The sequence below is a fragment of the Dunckerocampus dactyliophorus genome, chromosome 7 (assembly GCF_027744805.1).
Source record: "Dunckerocampus dactyliophorus isolate RoL2022-P2 chromosome 7, RoL_Ddac_1.1, whole genome shotgun sequence".
NCBI lineage: Eukaryota > Metazoa > Chordata > Actinopteri > Syngnathiformes > Syngnathidae > Dunckerocampus > Dunckerocampus dactyliophorus.
In genome coordinates this window covers 23,121,412-23,146,343 of record NC_072825.1, presented here as the reverse complement: position 1 = coordinate 23,146,343, position 24,932 = coordinate 23,121,412, and the positions used below count along the sequence as shown (strand labels likewise).

General features: G+C 41.6%; 1 protein-coding gene across 1 annotated transcript in view; it reads left to right on the top strand.

Annotated features, from left to right (window-relative positions):
• creb5b (cAMP responsive element binding protein 5b) overlaps nt 1-24,932 on the top strand; it is a 70,473-nt gene that overhangs the window by 24,300 nt on the left and 21,241 nt on the right. Inside the window, exons 6-7 of the mRNA XM_054782453.1 lie at nt 12,327-12,453; nt 13,975-14,085. Of these exons, the coding sequence (XP_054638428.1) occupies nt 12,327-12,453; nt 13,975-14,085 (238 nt within the window). The remainder of the gene's footprint in view (nt 1-12,326; nt 12,454-13,974; nt 14,086-24,932) is intronic.

Genomic DNA, 24,932 nt, shown 5'->3' with positions numbered 1-24,932 from the left:
GATAGGTTAATGTATTCAACGCTCCGAGGCTCATTTAATGCAAGAAGTTGTGAACCTGTATTTAAAAGAACTTTATGGACAATAAAGAATTAGCCTCATTTAGGAAAGAGAGGTTTGTGTCTAGAAGTATACAAGACCTATAAATCTTTACTCTTCATGGTACAATATGAGTTCCACAGAGATTGCATTGCTAAAAGACAAATAAAATGACCACAGCATATCATTTTAATCACAGCTCCGTCCGCTTTGTTGTTGTTGTTTTCCTCAGTTTTGTCGAACACACAGCTTTGGGCATCGAATGAATTAGGATAACAAGTCATTTTCATTGCTCCACAATGTTTACTAAAGAGCTTTGAGGCTTGGAATCAATTAGGATTGGCTTTCCTCAAGTCCATTTACTTTAGAGTTGAGCTGGGCCTGCAGCTGTGAAACCTGAGGACTTCTTTCTCTTGCTCCCTCCTTTTTCCTCGCCCGTCTCTTTCTCCGTGTCCCTAAAAATGGTCTTTGGGGAGCTACACTGACACAAACCAGCGTCAAAAGCGAGAGTAAGAAACAACAGATCTGAAAGTCACGGCTACGATTATCATACAAAAGAAAAGGGGTCTCCAACAGATTTAAATACTTTCTGCTTTCCAATTGTAAACATCTGGGGCTGAGTTATGTCAGAGTTAAACGTGTTGGACGTTACTAGTCAACCATGGGATACAACATTCTATGCAAACCTCAACTTTCTTCATTCGTAACGGGATGTGCTTGGAGATGGGTGTGGGCAAAAGTATTAAAAATGACATGATTCTGCTCCGGCTCCTGAGAGGGTTTCAGTCCAGTTGTTTCCATTACATAGCACAATTAGCTTTAATGCAACTCAGTGGTGATTACAGTACAGATGTCTAATCCATATTTGTCTTGGAGATACTGCGTGTCTTGGACTGCTGTCATACTGATGCTTTTATAGTTTTTGTTTTAGTCAAGGGTTAAATGCTGTGCATTTTGGAGATCCTGCAAAATAGTCACATCAAAGTCGTAACCGTAAATCCGGGAGTTATCAGCCTTTGCCTGTTACACAGAATCCAACAAAGTGGGATATCGCCACAACTGTGTGCGCGTTGTCACAGTTAAATGGCAACCCCCAGTCAGATAATTACTGTAGATGCATGACAGCATCTGCGTCTGGTGTCATGTAAAAAATACTTGTCAGACAGGGAAAATTGTTTTCAACACAACAGGGTGGCAAAAGTGTGTAACTTCACACGCCTGTCCTGGCATTCCCTTACACACAGGCACCTTCCGGCCTCTGGTATGGCTTTTGTACTACCTCAGAAGCTGGAATATTCATTTTTGTTGCTCTTATTCCATGCCAGTGCCTTTTTTACAAATTTAAAAATTATGGGTCTTACGAGCACTGTAAAAGGGTGGTGTGTTGTTCAGCTGTTCTTCTTCCTAATTGTATAGTTTTTACATTGGATGCTGTTCCTGATGCAATCCTCACATTTATCCATCCTTGGGACCAACACTGGAAATCTCCAATGCCTGGGTGTTGGGGCCCTGTTCAGGAACCAAACCCACGTCGTCTGCACAAAAGGAAGCAGTGTGTACCATTATTCCAACAGGACTATAATAATAATAATAATTAGGGATGCTCCGATCAGGGTTTTATGTTGTCGATTCCGATACCGATCATCAATGAGTGAGATCGTCCGATACCGATATCGATCACATGGCTTCACTGTACATTTTTCTATTTATTTCTGATGAATGCTATTGGCCGGGGCCCCTGGCAAATAAGTAATTAGTATTTTTTGCCTTTATTTCTGTGAAATGATTTTTGTACTATTTGACACAAACCTGAACTTAATTTGATGCATGTTTTGGAGTAACACCAATACATGGGAAATAAATTGTTCAGTGATTTAGTTTTTAGTTCAAGATAACAAAATTAACAGAATAAAATAACACAAATAAATATCTTTATTGAATAGAAATCTATCCTGCTTAACTTAAAACTGAATAAATTGAGTGTCCAGGTGGCAGGGGTATCCAACTTCCATTACTATTAAAGCTGTCAACTATTTGTGTTTTATTTATGACTGGCAATTTAAATTGTATACTACTTTATTTACCAAGCAGATCTCCACTCTAGTGTGGCCATCGCCTTTATGGTTTTTTTGTGTGCATTTGTCATTATATAAAGGCATAAAGTCTGATGTGAACAGTTGTAATAAAAAACTATTAAGAGTTGAAGGAAATATTCTTTGACTTTTTGTGAGCTACTGAAAATCAGCTGGTGAGATAGGAGACCCCTGAGGTAGTATCACCGTCATAAGTCTGGACACACTATGTGTTTATGTTCTCTAAACAACGACACCCAAATAGTGTTTTGAGGAAAAGACATGCTGTAATTAGTATAATGACAACAAGAGAGCAAAATTTAGCACGTACCCCAAGAACGTGATATCCACTTCTCTGTGGGACAAAAACGAGGTCTGAACTAACCGCATTGCTTGTTTGTTTTAAAAACAAAATGTCACTGTGGCAAAAAGTCATATTTGGAGTCTGAAGACAAGAAGCTGGGCGGATCATTTTAGCTAGCCACCTGGCTAGCTGCCGCCAGAGACAGCTAGGCAAAGTGTGTAAAGAAAGATGCACGAAATGTCTGCCATCGGCTGGCATCGCTTGCCGCAGCTGAAACCATTGAGGTTTTACACACTACAGTAATGTTGATCCTCGTGGCAGAACAGGACCAAATGTGTCCCTTGTCGGCTCAATACAGGTGTTGGCGACCCTACGTGACACAGCAGACATGCACATTGTTGTCATGTTTGTGTTGTCATGACACGGGGGTCATGATTTTCATGTCGCCGCCACATGGTGATCAGTTTTTTGATTGGTGGCCAATCGATCGGAGCATCTCTAATAATAATAATTAAAAAAATAATAACAATAATAATAATAATAATAATAAAGGGATTTATTATAATTGTTAAAAAAGGTCATTTCAGCAATAATTCATTTTGTTTGCAGACTTGTGTGTTGCATCACAGCTCCAAAGGAAGTACATTTGTGGTTTGTTCTCCATTGCTGCATGAAACGTGCAATATTTTTCACAACTTTGAGCCACCAGCCATTTTGCGGTCCTTATCTTTCTTACTAAAGGAAATAGAAGCTGTTTTTAATTCAAAGCATGTGTAAGGTTGCATATTTGCTCTGAGCTTTCATCCATGTCAATTACTTTAAATAATGCAGGGTTTAGGTTTTCCTTTGGGACGCTGATAATTCTTGCACATTTGCTGCCACTTTGTCAACAATTGAAGTCAGTGTGTTGAGCTTTACAACAGTGGCACCGTAGTGTGGCTTTGAATTGGATGCAATGTACATTTTCATGCATTGCAGAACACTGTTTCCCAGGCCTCCAATAAAACAACCGTGCCCACAGAAGGCATCTGGTGTCGTTTGAGTTCCTTAAATATATTTAAACTCCATTTCTATACCTACATGCCGAAGTTTAAAGCCTCTGCACCAGACAGGCCTTTTGTGTTTCTACAGATAAACTTTAACCTCATAGACTTGACAATTTAAACAAAACACATTTTATTATTGTTTATGATTGGTTTGGAGAGATAAGAAGGGGGGGTCTTTTCCTGAGTGCAGGGGAGCAAGACCTCTACAAAATGCCTGAGGTGGCCTCATGTCCCGACTTGACAGGCACACTTCTCTTCAAGCGAACGTGAGCTTAAGTCAACCATACATTGTAGTTATATACACTTTAGGCGGGGGGATGCAAAGCTTCAGCATGAGCGTGAATTAAAAGATCCAGAGAAGCAATCATGTTGAAAAGAGAGAAAAAGAAAGCGGGATGTACATCTGACCTGAATTAAGATGAGCTCATTGTGTACTGCAGTGCGTTTAATAGTGCGTTTGCAGAGGAACGCCCGGTCTCTGTTCCCGCTCATTCCAGCGGGGCTGTGTCATCCCTGCCCCGGGGCCACCACACATGCAGCCTCCTGCACAAGCAAAACTTACACACAGGGACGGGCCTCGCAAGGATCACGGTACAGGGAAGTGTGGAAAAGGGGGGATCAGAGGTATAGACAGAGGGGAGGAAGAAAGGGATCAGAGGTGGATGGAGGAGAGGAAGAGGGGGCAGGAGGTCCATGGAGGAGAGGAAATGAAGGATTCAGGAGCGAGGGGAGGCATCAGATGGGTTTAGCAGGATGACGGTGAGTGGGGTTTGCAGGAGAGGATAAAAGATTTGTTTGCACAAGGAAAGGAAAAGAAAGATCATGTTTAAAAAATATGTGACTAGGGGAATTAAAGACTGGGGACAGTCAGATTGGGAAATTAATGTGGAGATGAGTCATCATTCTGGTGGCAAGTGTGCAAAAGCTATAAACTGTCAAATTTGGTGGGAGAAAGTTTAAAGCCTTGTTTCCGTATAAAAAAGAAACCTGATTAGGCTTGCGTTTCCACAGCAGGTTGTGCAGGCGAGAGGGTGGTAGATACATTACATTTTACCATACCACCATATTTTTGCCAATGACATTGCAGTATGATGGCAGTGCCTATAAAAAAGTATCATGGCTTTGAATTCTCCTTCCATTATAATCCACAGTATTGTTTTAAACAGGGCTTTGTTTTCTTTCCATTCAATTAATTGTAACACAGAAGAAGGTGGATGATTATGTGTCAGCCAATCAATGGACAGGAGCAGCCACGCCAACAGAGGGGCACTGAAAAGTGAAACAATTCAGATATTTTGGAACCTTTAAAATGAAAATGCGATAAAGTGTGTTCTGTACCACACTGAACACAACCAAACGGTACCAGTTGGTAGATACAAGGTATAAATACAATGCAAGGGACTACAAGTTGCACTTTACAGCAGCAGTCAGGCTGGGTTCAATAAAGATGACACAAATGTTGCCAATAGATTTAGTGGCAAGAGGAATTCATTGACAATCTTTCATAAGCTTTCTTCTACAGTAAGAGACAAATCCTTGATGTCGCCAGCTAATGCCACATCATATTTAGTAGAATTATAGAGCAATGATCCGAGCCCCTAATTCATTGCAGACGATCATTCACCACTTCTCCTCAACCATCTTGAGACTGCGTAAAATGTGGACACCCCCATCCCAGATTCATCTTTTCTTGCAGCGTAGAGCCCTCCTAGCACCATCCCTCCACTAGCCAGCTAATAAAAGTCAGCCAGTGTCTTAACCCATTAGGGCTGATTTATTTGATCAGATTCGTTTTATTTCCTAAGCCCAAACCCCATGGCACTCTCCTCCCACCAGTGATTAAAGGCAGTAAATCAGGGGCAGGACCTGTGTAGTGTTTACTTGGAGAGCCAGGCAGCTGTAAGCTGTTTGAGGCCCTTGTTTCTCCCTCTGTTTGCCTCTGTTCCCATGGCGACTGCACCACCATCTCCCGAGTGTCTGGAACTTGGACGTTGGATGTTTTGGTTACGTTCGAAAGTTTTTAGCTGCTATGTCTAACCCAAAGCACGGTGACTTCACCCCAGCACGGGGCGAGCACAGTGATATTGAATGTTGGGGGGGGGAATCGAGGTGGGAGGGACCAAATCTTGGGGTAGGCAGGCACAGGGTGGGGGGAGGGTGAAAAGCCAAAAGCATTACATCATTGCTGAAGTAGACTCTCGGAGAGGGAAGGATATGAGTCAGTGGACCTGTGCCTCGCTCTCTCTCCTTTTGGACTGCATCCAAGGCCCTTGCGTTGAAGTCTACAGTTCTCCAGTTGGAGTTGGGACTGTGCACACACACAGACTGCAGAGCATGCTGTGCACAAGCTAATTTTGACGGTCTGGAGCTGAGATGGTCCACAAGAATCAAAAAGATAGGTGGATCATTTCTAAATATTTTCATAAAGAACAATGAATAATAAAGACGTTCCAAGCAGGAGAAGGTCTAGCAGTGATGTCATGATGGACTGAAGGTGGGTGGTGGGTGGAGGGATTGTGGTTCCACAGGGTGGGGATTGGGATGGAAAAGAGCTGGGGTGAGAGCCCAGCACTCAGTAATGTGAGAGTGCAGGGTCAGGACTGTAGAGTGTCTACCTGCTCTCCCCTGGGGCCCACAGCCCAGGCTATTATCAATCCCCTCAGAGGAGCCACAGCCTGTCATTATTCACTCAGCTACGGACACACACGCTCACACACAAACACACGTAAACACACATGTGTAGAAACATCACATAAGGCACCACAACGTCACTTTAGAGTGCCGCTGTCTTATATACAATCCTGTTCAAGCCAAAGTGCTTAAAAACAGCATTTATTATTACAGTGGAACCTGTCTATGTAGACACCCTTTGTACTGACTGACACAAATCGACATAAGCGGTTACTGACATAACCAAAACCGAAACTAGGCATTGTTTGTACATTTGCTTGTGACTTTGGCCAGAGACATTTGGAGAAGAGGAGTTTGATGACATGCTTTTCCTCCATTTCTGCATATTTATTTTTCTGTTTTTATATATTCATCTAAAACTGCTTCTGTGGCATTTTGTCAGTTGCTGTGCGAGAATCCAGGTTAATACTGGCATGCTTTTATATTGAAGCTTATGTTGCACTGTCACTGTGTGGAGGCTTTAATGCACAGTATGTCATGCTCTGTGTCAGCCAGCGTGACAGCTTGTTTATTTTACATTTTTCTCTCCTTAGTTCTGGTTTTCCTGCTTTTATTTTGTAGTACTTCCTGTTCCTGTTCTGTTTTCGGCTGCATTTACTTTACCGATTTGATGCACCTGGGCCGCACGGTAGTCTTGTGGTTAACACGTTGGCCAATACAGGAGCAGCCTGGAGATTGGGAAGACCTGGGTTCGATTCTCCCTTTAGGCATTTCTGTGTGGAGTTTGCATGTTCTCCCCGTGTGCGCGTGGGTTTTCTCCAGGTACTCCGGCTTCCTCCCAAAAACATGCAGGTGAGGTTAATTGGCGACTCTAAATTGGCCATAGGTATGAATGTGAGTGTGAATGGTTGTTTGTCTATATGTGCCCTGCGATTGGCTGGCGACCAGTCCAGGGTGTACCCCGCGTGTCGCCCGAAGTCAGCTGGGATAGGCTCCAGCATGCCCCCGCGACCCTGAAGCGGTATAGAAAATGGATGGATGGATTTGACGCACCTGACACTCATTTGTGTTTTGTTTAGTTCAGCCTTTTGGGGTCTGTCTGATCATTATGCTTGTTAGCCGGTTTCTGTCTTTCTGCAATCTTCATTAAATCATTTTTACCTGCAGTTGGTTACCTGCATCCTGTGGTCATCACCACAACACCACCATGCCGCACCGTGATACAGTAGTTATTTTGCTGTTGTCATTTCTTGCTGCTTATAGCAATAAGGATGAAGTTGGCAATACTACAATATGTGTTGACATAAACAGACCCATTTTTCATAGAATTTGTCTCTTTGGTCTTTGGTTTTATGTTGACAAAAGTGATCGGCCATGTATGTCAACGTTGACTTAAGCGAGCGGAATATTTTTGTAGTTGGAGCATAGGAAACCTATTTACGAGTGTCTAAATATGGTTTTTAACAATATTAGAGCCCTCTAGACATGAAATAACAACCCTATAGTCACCTTTACACTCGTATTACCCAATATAGTAGACATATTAATAAAAAAAGACATATTATTGTATTGTATTTGTACTTTATTTATCCCACAGCGAGGAAATTCACTTGTTACAGCAGCAAGCAAGATACGCAAGTAAAGAATACAGTGTAAAGAATGCATATTGACTACAACATGGTTCAGGTGGTGCAGGTGTTGTAGAGCCTGACAGCGGTCGGTATAAAGGACCTGCGGAACCTCTCCTTCTTACACCGTGGGTTTAACAGTCTGCTGCTGAAGGAGCTGCTAAGGGAAACAACAGTGTCATGTAGTGGGTGAGAGGTGTTGTCCATGATGGATGTCAGCTTAGCCATAGACATTAGACATAAATAAGACATATCGTCTCGTCATTTCGTCTCGTCATTGCAACATTACTGACACCTAGTGGCCAGTCTGGAATACTTCATATCATCACAACATCCTTGAATGCATCTTTTGAATGCTTTATATTTATATTTTAGTTCTACTTTATGTTTGAAAATGCTTAATTTAGGCAAAAAATTGCTTAAACATGCATATTTTTGACTAAAAATAGGTTGTATTCAACCACGAAAAAGTGATGATTTATTAATTAATATAAACTGCTATAGAGTGAAGCTGCGAAATGCAAAATTTGAACCATGAAGTGGGGAACAATGTTGAAACTACTACGCAAAGTTCTTTTGGGACACCTAAAGTTTCATTCAGGTTACTTTTGTATCATAAGGACAAATTCATGCAAGGACATTCACATTTTGCATTAAAATCACAAGTTTGAACCATCTTCATGCATAAATGATCCATCCATCCATCCATCCATCCATCCATCCATCCATCCATTTTCTATGCTACTTATCCTCATTCGGGCCGTGGGGGTATGCTGGAGCCAATCCCAGCTGCATAAATTATATAATTTAATTGTTATTTAACAGTGTTTAACAGCGTAACCTGTTCTTACACTTATGCTACCATAAGATTGCCAGTACAGGTGAAGGGGTTTTATAATGGTGACAGTTTGATCATTGAACTTTCTATGGATAAATCAATTCCTCTATTGTCTATTGTATACGTCAACCACTTTACAAGTTCCACTGTATTGACATGTATTTTTCCAGTTAGTTACAGCACTACTCCTATTATGAGTAATACTGATGTAGAAGTCTTTCACATCAGTCACAGGCATGCCCTCAACAGACTTTATATAAGGTATGTACAGCATATTGTGACTTTCTGTCAACATTTTGATGCTCTTTGCATAAAAATATCTTGCACATTTTTCATAACACATTGTTAACTTACACTTTCCCTGCCTATTGTGACATTCCTGATGTTTTTAGACTTTATTGTTATCAATGCCCATGCTCTAAAACTGCTGACTATAAGCAAATATTAACGATGAGAGTATAGAACTAAAAACATTATTTGAAAAACCCAGTCCAAAATCAATAAAAAGATAACTTTTTGTTTATAAACACACATTACACATTTTAGGCATTTTAGGTATTCATTTTAGATGTTTGTTACAATAAATTAAAAAGTCTTCAAATCCAACAGATCAACTCCAAAGTTTGTTTCTGCCACTGCCTTGTTATTTCACAGTCATGGCAGCTGGCAAAAGGGAAACGTGTGTTCAACAAGCACACTGCGTACCTCATTGTATTTTCATGACTTTTCCCATGTGGAAATGTTTGGATACGCAGCACTGCTCAGGTGTCATATGCGTCGTTAAATGAGTGTGATTGTGATAAATTGTTGTGTTAGACTGAAATGACACACAGTCGGGGATGGTAATGGTTCTGTGTGTACGGAGCAATCCAAAATGTCTGGAAGGTAAATGCACATATTTAGGTTTGGAAAAATACAGGTATTTATTCAGGTGTGGGACCATTTGCTGTGCTGCTGCACCCCCCACACGGCCATCACTCTTGCACGGACTCACCAATACCATAATCCAGGCTATGATGTGGTCAATTGATTATATTAACCTGCGGAACACAGCTAACCTAAATACTTGCCCTAATTCCTAAATGCTCAAGGCTATTGAGCTGTATTGATGCACAGCAGGCATCATTCATCCTGACGGCACTGGTGACTGGAGAATTATTTATTGGCCAAATTCAGGTTATTAAAGAATCATGTGGTGAAAGCTGGTGCTTTTTAGGCTGAAGGACTGAAGAGTTAATTCAGTGTGTAGCGGCACCCTGCAGCTGGGAATCTTTACTCTCGCGAGGAGGGGATTTGGTGACTGTATAAATGATGTCACTGTGTGTAGATTAAGTAGTCAGAGTGTTTGTGTGGCTGCAAACCTGAGCCAGTGACTGTGACAGGAACCCATTGCATTGCTGAAGCAATAGCTGTGTTGTCAGGGAGAATGTTCCCACAGACCTTCCTGTTTCTGAATGGGAAACACACAAGCTTGCTCTGATAAATGCTACTGCATTATCATCATCAGTATATCTGTCATTCTGCATGAAGTGTGGATGTTTTAAGCACATCCACAAGCCATCCCTTGATACCTCAACGTTTAGGGCATGACTTTTCCATTCTGACATCTCAAACAGAAACTCACTAGAGAAAAGCTTGCTTTGAAAATATAAAATAAAGCAATTACTCATAGAAAGGAGTATGATACTTTGTGGGTTATAACCACACTTTTTAATAACTTTATTCTTAGGCTTGTGGCGCATTCCATGCTAATGTTAAAAATGTTTTTGATTATTCCTTTGCTCTCTGCAATAAATAACTCCTTATGAATTGTGTGCTGTAAAGTGGAGCGGCGCTGTGCTGAAAGCCATTTGTCCATTCCATTGTAATAGCTGCTTTCTCCTTTTGTTCCTTTAAATCTAGCAGCCCATGTCCATAATCTTTATTCTTGAGGAATGTGACAATCAATACCTCTTTGGCAGCCTCACTTTTGAGTATGCAGTTAGTTAAAAAGGTCACTAAAGCCATCAAGCACCACATAGCACACACTTCACCTCCAGTTGTCATTGTAGTTTTTACACTTTTAGAACTCATGTTTAATACAGTAGATCCCTGCTTTTTGCAGGGGTTACATTTGGGGACAAATGGCAAAAAATTGTGAGTAATTAAATGCAAGTAGTGGAAACGCCCAGAAAAATGTCTATTTTTGACACACGACTGGTTCCCCTCCTGCAAGCTTGATGTTGATGTTCTCCTCCATTTGCAAAAAAGTGACAGATTACATTCAGCTAAAGAACCCTCCACTTCTCTCTTCAACTGCCATTGTTCACTCGTGACACAATCCCGGTTTAAGCCCTAAGTATGCCTCAAACATTTATTAATTTTTTACAATTTTCTTTTAGAATTTTGTTTATTTACCTTTTACGCTTATTTTACCACCATAGAGTGTGTGCTTTTTGTGTCAGTGAATAAAATGTCTGTTAATTAAATTCAAAAGTCCTTACATTTATTGATGCAATACATCATTGGACAATTTTGGCCAGTACAACAGACACGGATGCAGCTTTGCTAACATTTCGAATGGGATGGTAGCCTCTGCACACATTGACACAAAATCCTGTAATGTCCATGCTTGTGGTTGAGGAAGACGCTGTCACTGATACAATTCCAATCGTTTTATTAACAAGCGATGGAACACAACACAATGTAAACACATTCATACAGCCTGAGTTGCATAACCACATCCGCACTAGCATGCTCTGCTAAACTAAGCTAACCCAGTCAGAGTAAGCCTTAGCCGAGTTCGACTCAGATGGCCGCTCGACATGTTGTTTAGGGACGGGACGGATTAGTGTTTGTGAGGAGATGCCACCATGATTGAGCGGTCTGCTGGGAGAATATTTGCCCACACAAACATTTCTTTTCCTCACGATGACAGCATTTCATTCACATTATGTCAGTTTTCCGCGAGATGCAGCGTTTAACAGTAGATTCTGTTGTTATTGGTCAGTGCTTTGATTCTGTTAACATGGAAATCAAAGAGCCCTAGTTCAATGACCGCTGAACAAAATGTGAAATCACAACGCTTGACGAAAAAAAACATTGGCAGCGAAGCATGTGAAGCAGTGAAGACGTAAACATGTAAAAATTGTGGGCATTCAAACAGTGGTACATGTATGCTGTACATTTTACCTGTACTATCATGTATTTATAAATTATTATCAACTTACAATGAATGAGATGTGTGTTAAAAAACATGAACAAATGTTTTAAAAGAGTTTTGATCTTAAATCCGCAAATTTGCAGGGCTGTGAATGCTGACTCATGAATGTGCAGGGATCCACTGTATACTATATTAAAGAATTGTCATACTTTATTATGAGATCATGTTGTCCAATGTTTTACTCTTCTCATGGGAATTTAGTAGGAAATGATATATTTTTTCCATGAACATAGGCTTCACGGTGCTCTCTCAGTGACAGACTCCACAAAAAAAAAAAAAAAAAAACTGGCAAGTTCTGCTGCAACTCACTCCACAAACATGTGGAAAACGCGACATATTGCCATGAAATCGTAAAAAAGTGGTTAGCGGGTTGGGGCATATTATTTTCATAACATTCATTAACAAAAAAATAGGCCTTTTTTTAGTACGTTTTCCAATAATAATGACAGTGTATTACTTTTCCTGCAAAAATCCACTAAATCTCACTAGTCATGATGTGGTATTTATTGATCCCACGATGTATTTATTCATTTACTTCCCTGACAATTACTTTGCGTGTCCTCTCATAGGCCTGTCCCTGGCTCTCTGTCCTCATTGCTGCACCTACGAAACAGACAGAGACAGCCTCTGCCAGCCTCCATGCCTGGAACGCTGCCAGACCCCACCATGCCTGGCTCCTCTGCTGTGTTGATGCCCGTGAGTACACAATGGAGCACAAAGCACATACTCATGGACATACACACGTCGTACTTTTCCGCTCACGTTCACACATATGGTACGTTTGCCTCCTACACTGCACGCAAACTGTGCAGAGTTGATCCGAGGGATGCTCTCTGTCACCATTAAAATGACATAGCACAGCCTATCGAGGAAGTTGGTTCCTGTAGAAAAGAGGAGATCCATATCTGGGTGTGGGATATAGATTGTATTGAAATGATGCCAAAAAGGAGGGAATAATAACAAACCAGAGAAGACTCCTCTGGAGATTTCTAATAATTCACTACTGTATAGAGTCGTGGGTTATACTTCTTAATCATCATTATTGAGTGGAATGGTCCTCCCTGGATTAGAGGATTGGACGATTCTATTCTTCCTTTTATGTTTCACAAGTGCACAACACAAGGTCCTGAAAATATGCTTGGATGAGACTGGCGTGGGAAATCCCAAGAGCCATGACCTAAACCCCATTAAAGACCTTGGGGTGAACTGGAACAGACATGGTGACCTCCCACCTCAAAAATGCACAAAAATTCCCACAAATCCTGTAGAAAGTCTTCCCAAAGAGTGAAAGTTATTGTAGCTGCAAAGGGTAGACCAGCGCCAGCCATCATTCTTATAGATGAAAGATCCAGGTGTCCCAATACTTTTGTTCATTTATTGTATGTCCTCATTGTAACATGAGACAGCCCGTGTTTTTGGTACGAGAAAAAAAAGAACTCTGCCATGTTTATTAAATTAAGAGCTAAGCCATTTTGGGGGAAGATTGACGGTTCAGGAAAGGGGTGCAGGTTAGGGTGATATTTTTACACAAAACACACTTAGTGCAATTAAGGCTGTGTGTCAGGTTCTAGTCCACAATTCTCTGTGGGCGAAGGGGGATGGTGATCATGTATGGGGCGGGGGGCCACCACACCACCAACCAGAGTTGAGCAGCTGTGAAGTTGCAGCAGCTTGCGTGCGCACATGTGTGCATGCATGGCCCACACAAAGGTTCCTTCTTTCCTGTACACTCACATCATGCCCCTGTACTGCTGACCTCTCACCCCTGTCACCCGCTCAGCTGATTTCAACACATATGACCACACTGACCAGCGCCACTCATTGGCAGGTGGTTCCCACAAGTGCATGATGACAGATTCTGAATGTTTGCATATGTCCATTCAATTTCTGAGCACATTCTGCAGCGGAGGCCTGTGGTTTGATGCGTGAGTGCGACTGACACTCGCCACGCAACTATCAGCAACACACACGCACACCTCTGTTTCACCAGCTTCCTGTGTTAAGTCTCTCCATACCGGCTTCCTGTTTGGGGTCAGCTCCTGTTATCATCACACAGAGCTGTGCACATGGGCGGCCTGTCATGTGAAATCACACTCTCGTGCTCTCTCATCTTCGTTTCGCCACGAAGTTGTTTTCGTCATCTTATTTTGGCCAAAATATTTTGGACTTATTGACTCACTTGGCCTTTTACAACTGTTGCCGTTGTTGTGTTGTCAGATGGAGAGACAAATGTCCATGGGTGCCAACATGATGGGTATGCAAGGTCCCACCCACAGCAGCCCCTGTTCCTCCGCGCACATTCCCTCCATGCACTCAGAGGCCAAACTGGTGAGTATATGCATACATACACTTTTATGACTACACAAACTTAAAAGTGTTGCAGCTTTATTTTCCGCTGCGCTTTGCCAGCACGGCCCCATGCTCTTAGGCCTGTGTGGATTTCATCATTTGGTGTGTAATCAAAGCTGCGTCTCAACTTGCCAGTGCAGCACCGGGGACTGGAATAAAGGACTCTTTATGTAGTTGTGGCCCAGCTGCCCACTCTCTGCCTGATGTATATCTTAATGTACAGAGCATGTTCTGTAGGTCCTGTAACTTGTTAGCACTAGTTCAGCACAATAAGGGAAAACTCAAATGATGTCATCCTTCACAAATGGAACAGTTATGGCAGTGGGGGGAAAGAAACGAAATTCATTTGCAAACATGAACTGCTGCAACGTGAATGGTTGTTTGTCTACGTGTGCGCTGTGATTGACTGGCGACCAGTCCAGGGTGTACCGGTCAGCTGGGATAGGCTCCAGCCTATCCCCGCCACCGAAGTAGGATAAGTGGCATAGAAAACAGATGGATGGATGGAACTGCTGCAACAATAATGATCAGAACAGTAACTCATATAAGTGAATGCACCCGTCACAATTCATCAACCATTTTTATTTTAGCTTTTCAAGGGACAATACCATAGAAATGAAAGTTGATATTTTTTAGATTAGTCAGTGTAGAGCTTGTATAGCAGTAAAGAGTTACTATCCTCTGAAAATAACTCAACACACAGTCATTGTTATCTAAATAGCTGGCGACACAAGTCAGTACCAAGATAATTGTGTCTTGCCTACACGGTTGTGGTAGCTTCGTGGTCTGGGGCTGCATGAGTGGGGAGCTGTAGTTCATTAACAGAAACATAAATTCCAACATGCACAGTGACATAGTGTGAAGCAGTGCACGATCCCCTCTCATGGGAAACAAGCCCAAACACACCTCCAAGGTGACATATGCCTTGCTGAGGAAGCTGAAGGTGAAGTTGATGCAGTGGCCAAGTATGTCTAATTCACCACCTGTGGGACATCGTCAAGCAGGAGGAAGGAACGCAAGGTATCTAACATCCTCCATATCATCATGGAGGAGTAGAAGAGGATTTCAGTAACAACCTGTGCAGCTCTGGTGAAGTCCATGTCCAAGAGGATAAAAAACTAAGTATTCACACCAAGGACACAATTTGGATGTGTACTCACTTGTGTTGCCAGCTGTGTGTACGGTAAATCTCTACTGCTATGCAAGCTGTACACTGACTACTCTAATGTACTATATAAGTTTCATTTCTATAATATTGTCCCTTGAGAAGCTATAATACAATGCCTGGTAAGATGTGAGTGGTGACATACTGTGATTAATGTGAAATAAATACAGTGTCACATTAGCTGATATGTCATGATTAATACTGTGGGAACATTCATCGTCATCCAACATTTTGTTCAGTAACAATGAAAATGGGAAGTTCTCCATAGAAAGAGCAAAAGTCCCAACTTCGGAAAGATAATGGTGTAATGGAAAGCGTTAGCTACCCCTCATGTTTGGAGACACTCGCTGATAGCTGACTTTGCTGGAGAGAAACATCATGTGGACGGAGCGAAGGAGAGAAAGGAGTAGTAGAGGTCATTAGAAGAGTTATTGCTCTGATAGAGGAGCGCGGGAGCATTCCCAGGGCATTTAATTCTCCCTCTTCCTCCTGCTCTCTCAAGATTGATCGTCTTTGTGGTCTTTTGAATCTCCTCAACGGTTCCTATGGTAACATGCCGGGGTAACACAATATTGGTGTATTAGGCTTATCTCTCCTCTGGCCATCATCCAGACACATCTTACTCGTTTTTGTACTCCTCCTATCTATGTAATTGAATTGTAAATGCTCCATTGGGCCTTCCATAAACATATGCAGTCACTAAGTGGCTACAGGCCACCGGTTTAGTCGGCCATCCTGGCACGAGGCACAAAAAGCAAACGCGTCTCAATCCAGATTCTCTTCCCTGATGTCGGAACGCAACTGATGGACTTCCACGATTACAGGCAGAAAGAATTGGGGGCAATTGTGCTATCAAAGGTGCGATCTTTAGTATGTGTTTCATAAGCAAAGAAGGAGTCTGAATTCCATAATATCCGTGCCCAGGTCGGGTCGATAAATACGGCTTCGCTATCGTATAACTGGGCCATGATCAGCCCCATGTGTCCCTTGTGACGTTCCCGATCCGGCTCTAATCGCATTACCCCGACCATGTTGACGTTCCGCCAATGGGAAATCTCCACACTGTAACCCCACACCGCTGAGGCACGGACCCGGGTGCACTCTCTCTCGCCAAAGTTTACATAGTTGCAGCGGGGAAGGGGATTGAGTGGGACTTTGACAGACATGAGGGGAACAGATAGACACGAAGTTGACAAGTGAGAGACACTGATATTCCCAGACACCAAACACGGGGAAATTGGTATAATTCATGACTTGAAAGGACTAGTTTCCTGCGCCACTCTGCTTTTGTGCTTGTTTGATATTTTGTGGTAACCCTATGCAGGTTTAACCCTCCCCTGCCAGAAAAAGCACTCTGTGGGGCCAGAGCATGGGCTTAATGAAGGCAAATTGATTTTGTGGTGGGCCAGTGCAGCAGGGAGGCCTGCCTCTGGTGTAAATAGTTAATGAGCCGAAGGACTGCTGTGGCCGCTTGGGGACTCATATCTTGCTCTAACCTCTCTGTTTGGGCTCTGTGGACCCTAGACTGTATCTCTGCATCCGTGTCCATCTTTGTTGTCTTCTGTCTCCCTTTTTCATCATGAAGTCACCAGTATTTAAGTGGGACGGCAAAACCCCATGGTGTCATACCGGACTTGTATGTTTTCCGTCTTCGCTTTTAGTTGTCTGGGAGGGTTTGCTGAGATTGGAGAGTTTTATTAGTTTTGGTACAAGTGATTTTTGTGTGAAGCACTAGGTGCTTGTGGTGCCGGGTGTGGTTGAGTTCTGTTCTGTTGTGGTCTAGGGAACAGAATGGTGCGTGTTGTGGGATAGAGGTTGTGGGATAGTTGACCCTCGTAGTGTGAAGGAAACAGAGACAAGGCCAAGTTCCACAGCGTGCTGGCCAATACATTACATCACCGCTCGGAGCCGGTTCTCCGCAGGGCCTCGTGAGCACTCACACACATATGCACACACACAGCACTGTTTCATCATCTCTGCACAGTGACAAACACACACATGGACAGTCAGCCATGTAAATGTGCACTTACTGTATAGACACACTCACACGTGTTCTTTTCTTTCCTATCAAATTAGTTCCAAACAACATATGCAACATGACTCAGCTCATGTCGGTGGGCCCGTTTCCAAAGTGGGTGACATTGTTTTTGTGTTCCTTTCAAATGAGCTCTCTGCTTTTCTACATCCTGCATGCCTGCCAATTTCAGACAGCCAAGTCTTTTTCATGTTTTGGTGCCGGCGCATGAAAATGTGTTATTTATTAGCATTCAATTAAATGTTGTTTACATTGTTACTAAGGACAATAAATGTGTCACTAAGCATCAGACTAGGTGCTGAGTGTTTAATGAGGTAAACAATACTATATGTTGCTCCACTGCAGCGCTCTTGGCTGTGGAGCTGGCACACCACGGGTGGATGACATAATTCCTGGCATGTTCTAAATGTGCTCCTTTTTACTTCGCGGAGGGAAAAAACCTTGCCTCTCTTAAAGAGATATTTCATAGTACACAAGAGGACCTATAATCAAAGGGTTTCTAATGGGCTAAAGTAGTTTTTTACATTTTGTTTACACAGCTTTTTAGGGTACTTGGTTTTATGGGCATGAAGGTTAGTGATGGGTGGATTGATACTGAAATATCAATACTTTCGATACTTCAGTCATTTGATGTAATGTTTGTCTGATATAACGTTGACCGATTGTAAACAGAACCATGTGTGAACCGTGAATGAAGTTTTCATTCTTAAAGTAGTTCTTAATAATTCATGTTTTGATTTGTTTAAATGTTTTTATCATTTTACTTAATTTCTTTTTTTATTGTTGAAAATAGCATTTTCACATATTTTATGATATGATTTTGTCCTCTGTTTTTCTCTTTTCGTATATTAGCTTGGCTATACTGTAAATCGCCCTGCTACCTCAATATACTTAAGGGTTTAAAATAAATAAATACATATACTTAAATTAATTATTAACGTGTTATTTTTATTTACATTAATAATTTATTTAATTCATAAATTAATTAAATGTGTTGTATCTTGTGTCTTTAGGCTTTATGCTATGATATGAAATACACGACTTTAAAAAAGTTACCACCTTAGGTGAATTTGCAAAGTATCGGTATTGGATCGGTATCACCGATACCAGCCTGAGTTTTACTCAGTATCGGATCAGAAATTAAATCCGTGGTATCGCACGTCACTAATGAAGGTGACTGAGAAGCAAGCTTTACATTAGCAATGAGTATGAGGACATTACATGTCTTCTGCCAAAAATTGTCAAACTACAGCTCCATTCCTGTTAATCAGTGTAGTTTGAAGTAAAACCATTGGATTGGATTTTTTTTTTTTAGCACCATAGTGCAGCCTGTCAGGCTAAGCCTCTTATTGTGAGGAGTAGTGCACACACACAATACAAGTGGAACTCCAGGTTTTGTAAGCAACATCTGTATGAATGACAGCATTGTCAGGGCGTGATGTCATCGGAGAGGGACGGTGAGCTAAGAGCACAGCTGAATCTGCAGGCGGAGTACTGTATATATTTGTGTCAGCGTGTGTGTGTGTGTGTGTGTTTGTGCACGTGGTAAAAAATGACTCACTCTCATTCCATTGGCAGCATTGTCCTTGGAAGTCAAAACACATTTGTGGATTAACCGGACTGCAACAAACCATGAATTTGAATTTAATCATTGATGCAGCTTGGTCACTGCTTTGGTCACAGCTTTGGTCACTGCACATCCTGCTTTTGAACATCACATGAGCATGAACGCTTGACACAGGACACATGCCAACATGTACTGCCATGCAGATGCAGATGATGAATGTGCAATTGTCTCTTTCACCATGGAGGTGAGTAGATTGAGAGTGAGGAGCAGAAGCAAAGAGCTGTGGGTTTATCAGTGCTGGACTCAGACCAAGGAGGGGCCCCTTCTCACACTGCCTCCACTGTGTTGTTGTTTTTTTCTGACCACCAGACATACTGTCTCTAGGACTTGTCAAAGATAAACTGATGTACTGTGTTGTGTTTATGATGAGGTGCCACTCCTTGAATATATCTTGGTAACACTTCTACAGTGGGTATACAAAGTATACAGGGTGTCCCCCAAAAAATGTATGCACTTGATTCAACAGTCTCTCATGCCAAGTATTAGAGAAGACTTTGAAGATGAGGAGTTTTATTTTCAGCAAGATGGGGCACCCCCACACTATGTACAAGTATCATCGTGCTGTTGAAACCTTCCTTGATGAGATCTTGCCAAACAGGTGGATTGGACGGGTTTCGTTGAATATCCTCTGTTCATCAGACCTCACACCGCTAGACTTTTTCTTAATGGGGATACCTAAAAGACAAAGTCTACGCTATGAGATCTGCAACAATCGCTGAATCGAGAGCAGCCATTGAACGTGAATGCAGGCAAATGCCAAGGGAATTGTTTTGTGATGTGTGCGATTCCATTGCTCCGCGTTTGAGAACAGGGGATGACAAAACAATAAAATGATGTTTGCAAATAGATTGGATAGAATAGAAAATAGATTATGATTTTGATCATAGACCAAAAATAGATTTTGAAAATAGAACAAATTATAATAAACACTTAGTTTACAATTATTTAAAGTGTGTACGTGTTTTTGGGACACTCTGTATAATCCATGTATCCGTTTTCTTTGGGGTCGCGGGGGTATGTTGGAGCCTATCCCATCTTCGGACAACAGGCACACCCTGGACTGGTCGCCAGCCACATATAGACAAACAACCACAACCACAACTCACATTCACAATTTAGAGTCGCCAATGAACCTAACATGCATGTTTTTGGAATGTGGGAGGAAACCGGAGTACCCGGAGAAAACCCACACACGCACGGGGAGAACATGCAAACTCCACACAGAAAATGCCCAACGGAGATTCGAACCCAGATCTTCCCGATCTCCAGACTGTGACTTTGTGGCCAACATGCTAACCACTAGACCACCGTGTAGCCCCAGTCTGTATAATATGCTATATAAATTAGAGATGCATTATTTGTTTTTCAAACCAACACCAATACCGATAACGTTCTGCTTCTCAAGACTAGGGATGAGTGAGATCGGCCGATACCAACACCAATACCAATCACATGTATTTACTGTAGATTTTTCAATATATTTATGATGAGTCATATTGGCCAGGAGCGTCGTTTGACAATTCCAAGGGCCCCTGGCAAATAAGTAATAATTACAAAATAAACATCCGAGCGGAGTGTCTTTTTTTGCTTTTATTTGTGTGAAATGATTTTTGTTCTATTTGACAAACCTGATTTTAATTTGATTCATTTTTTTTTAGTAATACAAATACATGGGAAATAAACTGTTCAATATTTATTTTTTAGCTCAAGATTAACAACAATTAACAAAATTAACAGAATAAAATAATACAAATATCTTGATTAAATAGAAATGTGTCCTACTTAAAAGATAATCAATTGTAATAAATTTAGTGTCCAGGTTACATCACTATTAGAGCTGTTAACTATTTGTGTTTTATTTATGACTGGCAACATTTCAATTGTACTCTACTTTATTCCAGCACATCTCACTCAAACAGCGTGGCCATCGTCTTTATCCTATTTTTTGGTCATTTGTCATTATATAAAGACATAAAGTCTACTAATAAGAGCTGGAGCAAATATTCTTTTACCCTTTGGTGACCTACTCAAAATCAGCTGGTGAATAGGAGACATAGTGTCACCACTGGACACACAATGTGTTTATGTTCATTCAACAACGACACACAAATAGTGTTTTTAAGGCCAAGCCACAATTAGTATAATTACAAAAGGAGAGTAAAGTTGTTCAGTAACACTTGAAAAAGTTAGTACATACTCCATGAACGTGATATCCACTTGTAGCTTTTCCATGGGACAACAACAAGCTCCAAACTAACTGCATTGCTTGTTTGTTTTAAAAACAATATGTCACTGTAGTAAAAAGTCACATTTGGAGTCCGAAGCACTGAACTCTATACTGCTGGAAGGGGCGTCACGGCTGACCGCATGAAGCCATTGGTCGGCCATCTTGCTTCACCCAATAAAAGCACACATGCATACACATACATGTATCTTAATTCACTACATTTATTATGGTTCGGTATAAAAATTAACACGAAGTAACAAAAATTCCATTGAAACAGAGTAAATTTACTAGACCCAAATCTCACCAGTTTAAGGTTTTTCCTACCTCTATTGTGTGAAATTACAATGCATAACAACTCAATTTCAGCGTTCACAAGGTATTTGTTATGATAAGGATCTACGTAGTATCAGAGTTAAATGCAACACATACCTTTAGAATATGATCAGGAAAGTCAAATATTGTTGGAACTGCATTTTGTTGTAATCTAACAGTCTGGCCGGTCCTGTCAAAGTTCTCCTCGGTGAAATGACTACAACATAGTTGTGATCTGGCTGCAGGAATCCACCTGTCTCTCCGCATATTTACTACCCATTGCTTTAGAAGTTGAGCATTGCAGTGTGGAAATCTAAAGGAGAATAAGGGGTAATTAACAACTACTTAGATGAAAAGATGCTTACAGATTTAAGGTATCTATTTTTTTTAACTATTTTTATTATTTATAAGCATTTACCTACCTGTGAAATGAATATCACGATTTGTGCAATTAATAGCAGCACAAGACGGCATCTCGAACTCCTCTTAGTTGTGAGGCTTTCTTGTTTTGGGTGAAACAACATGGCTAGCTGCCGCCAACGTAAAGTACAGCCAGTGACAGACAAGAAAAGTGTGTAACGAAAGATGCAAGAATAGTCGATTGGCAATAGATAATAATAAATAAAACATAAGTGAACCGCTGCGTAATAAAACGTAAAAACAATAAATTGTGTACTCACTCTTTGATGACACCTAGCATATAAGCAAGTATGAAAGGATTTCCAAAGGCAAGTCAACTTTGTGTATAGAGATACTCAATATTGGCTTTCTTACCAATATCCGATATTGTCCAGCACTTCATTGTACCGATATCAACCGATACCGACATAGACAGAAACTCTACCCTCAAACTACTCTCGTTTAATGCTTCTTCTACTGGATGCATTTTACACTTTTTGTGCAAAATAAGACAAATGCAGCAATATGGAATACAAGTTATAGAGAAAGTGCCAAAACGCTGAGTGTGACTCAGAGTGACTCTTCCTGAGATGTGATAGAAATATTGAAGGAAGGCATAACCAGTGCTTCATCTTATGTTTTGGTTTTCCTTCATTTTCATGTCATTGTTTGTATTGTGCTCTTATTTCTGCTTTCTATTTCCTGTTTGACACAATGTGCAGCTGCTTTGCAGTTGGTGGAAAGCATGTGCATTTGTGTACATACTCCGATTTGTGTATCGTGCTTCATTACCTTCTGAAGTGCAATATAAATGCTTAAAGAAGTTGACTGCTGTATACAAATAATGTATACTAAACCCTGCTCGCATTCCAATGTACTGTGGTGTGAAAAAGTGTTTGCCCCCTTTCTTATTTTATTAAAAAAAGAAATCAGGAAGGGGGCAAACACTTTTTCACGCCACTGTACTTTGTAGTTATTGACTAAATGTCAAGTTTTCAATTTAGCCATGTTGTTCTGAGTAACCAGGACAGAGACCTGCGTACCAGTTTTGTTGCTATGACACCGTTACATCAAAATACGTTCAATTTCTCGTCCTATAGTCATCAATGCACGTCTTCTCTTTGCTATCACTGGTACCCTGCTTTGGTGGCACCACAACACAAGTTGCTCACTGAGTTGAAGTCGCACATGGTATTAGTTTTTGTATGTCTTTTGAGGCATATAGCATTCAATTTTGGAAGAGAGCTTGGTAACAATGTTAAAAAGCACCATTCCTTTTAGCATTGTCCTTAGCGTTACTGAACATTATCAAAAAGCAGCCTGCTATTATTAGAAATATAAAAGAGTTTTATGTATATGCAAGTGTTCGTGTGTGGATTTGGGGAGTTGGGGGGCGTGACAGTTTTGTAGCAAAGTGTTGCATCTGTTTATCTTCGCATGACTCTATGTTGTTTTTTGCGGTGCTGATGCGAAGGCCATTTGGTCACGGTTCAGGGCCTGTGAATGGGACGGGATCCGACAAAGCCAAGCCTGGGTAAACCAGCTGCCATCACCCCATAGCCCACTGTCCATGAGCCCCCACACTCTCACAGACAACAACCAACACGCCTCAGACACTAACCATTGAATTAGTTATTCCCTGGACTCCACAGTAAGCCCTCCAACACCAGAGAGGTGATTGGATTAAGATTGTTGGGTCAGAGATTTCACTCTGATTACGTTCAGTCAATATTGAGTAGTTTGGTCAATATCCCATGCGGTCCCACTTTGTTTTTTTTTTCCTCCAATAGCTCACACAGAACAACAATTGGATTCAATAAACTCCTCCCTTCTGTGTTCCTTTTTTTTGAAAGAGAATAGATTGCTTCTCTGTCACTTTGACATGTTGAAGAGCCAGAGAAATCTTATGCCCATCAGGGTTTCCAGTGGACCTCTTCCACTTCATGGCACATATTAAACGTGCCACAGGTTTATTTGCAATTGTCGCTGTTTCCTTGGCAATAGCAGGTACTACCAGATACCAGGAGGTATGATTTCTATGACCTGGCCAGCCGGGGTTCTAAGTGAGCTGACTGCTAGTCTCTCATTGGTCCAGCATCTGTCATCTAACCCACATCAAGGAATAACATGCATGCTGATGTCAGGACATACTCACACTTCTGGTACCTGGGCACACTTCACACCTAAAGCACTGTATGTTTGGCTAATGTGAGCGCACTGAATTGTGGCCATGCGCAGCATGCTTCCAAAGTCAAACCAAAAGCGCGTTCGCTCACCCTAAATGACATTAGTGTATATAGAATATGTGTGAAAATGTTTCCCATGCCGTGACCAGCGATTGGTTGCACTACTGTTTTGATGCTGAAAGCCGACCACTTCAAGCTCAAACCAAATAGTAAAAAGCACAGTTATGAATTGTTTTTAATGTGTGTATAATACATTTTTGTTGTACAACACTTTCATTATCAGACACCCTTGTTATTCTTAGGCCTTCTGTTGTGCTGGTGGTTGTAGTGATAAGCATGAAGGGTTATTGAGAGCTCTGCTTTACATGAGAGGGAACAGACCGTAGTCACAGCCCCATCCATTAAGTTGACAGGGTGGAGAAGCTGCTCAAAGCGTGGGTGCATGCTTTGGATCACACTCCTCGCCATACCCATCCTGCCAGTTTCACCATAGACCAGCCAGTTTCTGTCCATCCTGCCGCCTGTGTCTGCAACCAGAGGTGGGCTCTGATCGACTTGGCTCAGTACATGAGAGAAGAGAGAGAGGGAGCGACATTACAGCCCAGCTCTCCCATCAGACTGTCTGCCTCGCTATTCCCTGAGGAAATCAGTTTAACAGTCCCCAGTTCTTGGCAAGCAGAGGACCGGGGAGGAAGGGTGTATGAGAGAGAGGGGGTGGAGGGTTACTGCCTCTCTGGGCGAGAGGGAAATCTAATAAAACTCAACTAATGGGGGTGTGGAGTTTAAGGGGACACAGAGTGGGTTCTGCAGACAGGCAGGCACATAGTGGGTAGTGAGGGTGATGGAGATGGAATTAGATCCTCTTAGTGCTTGGC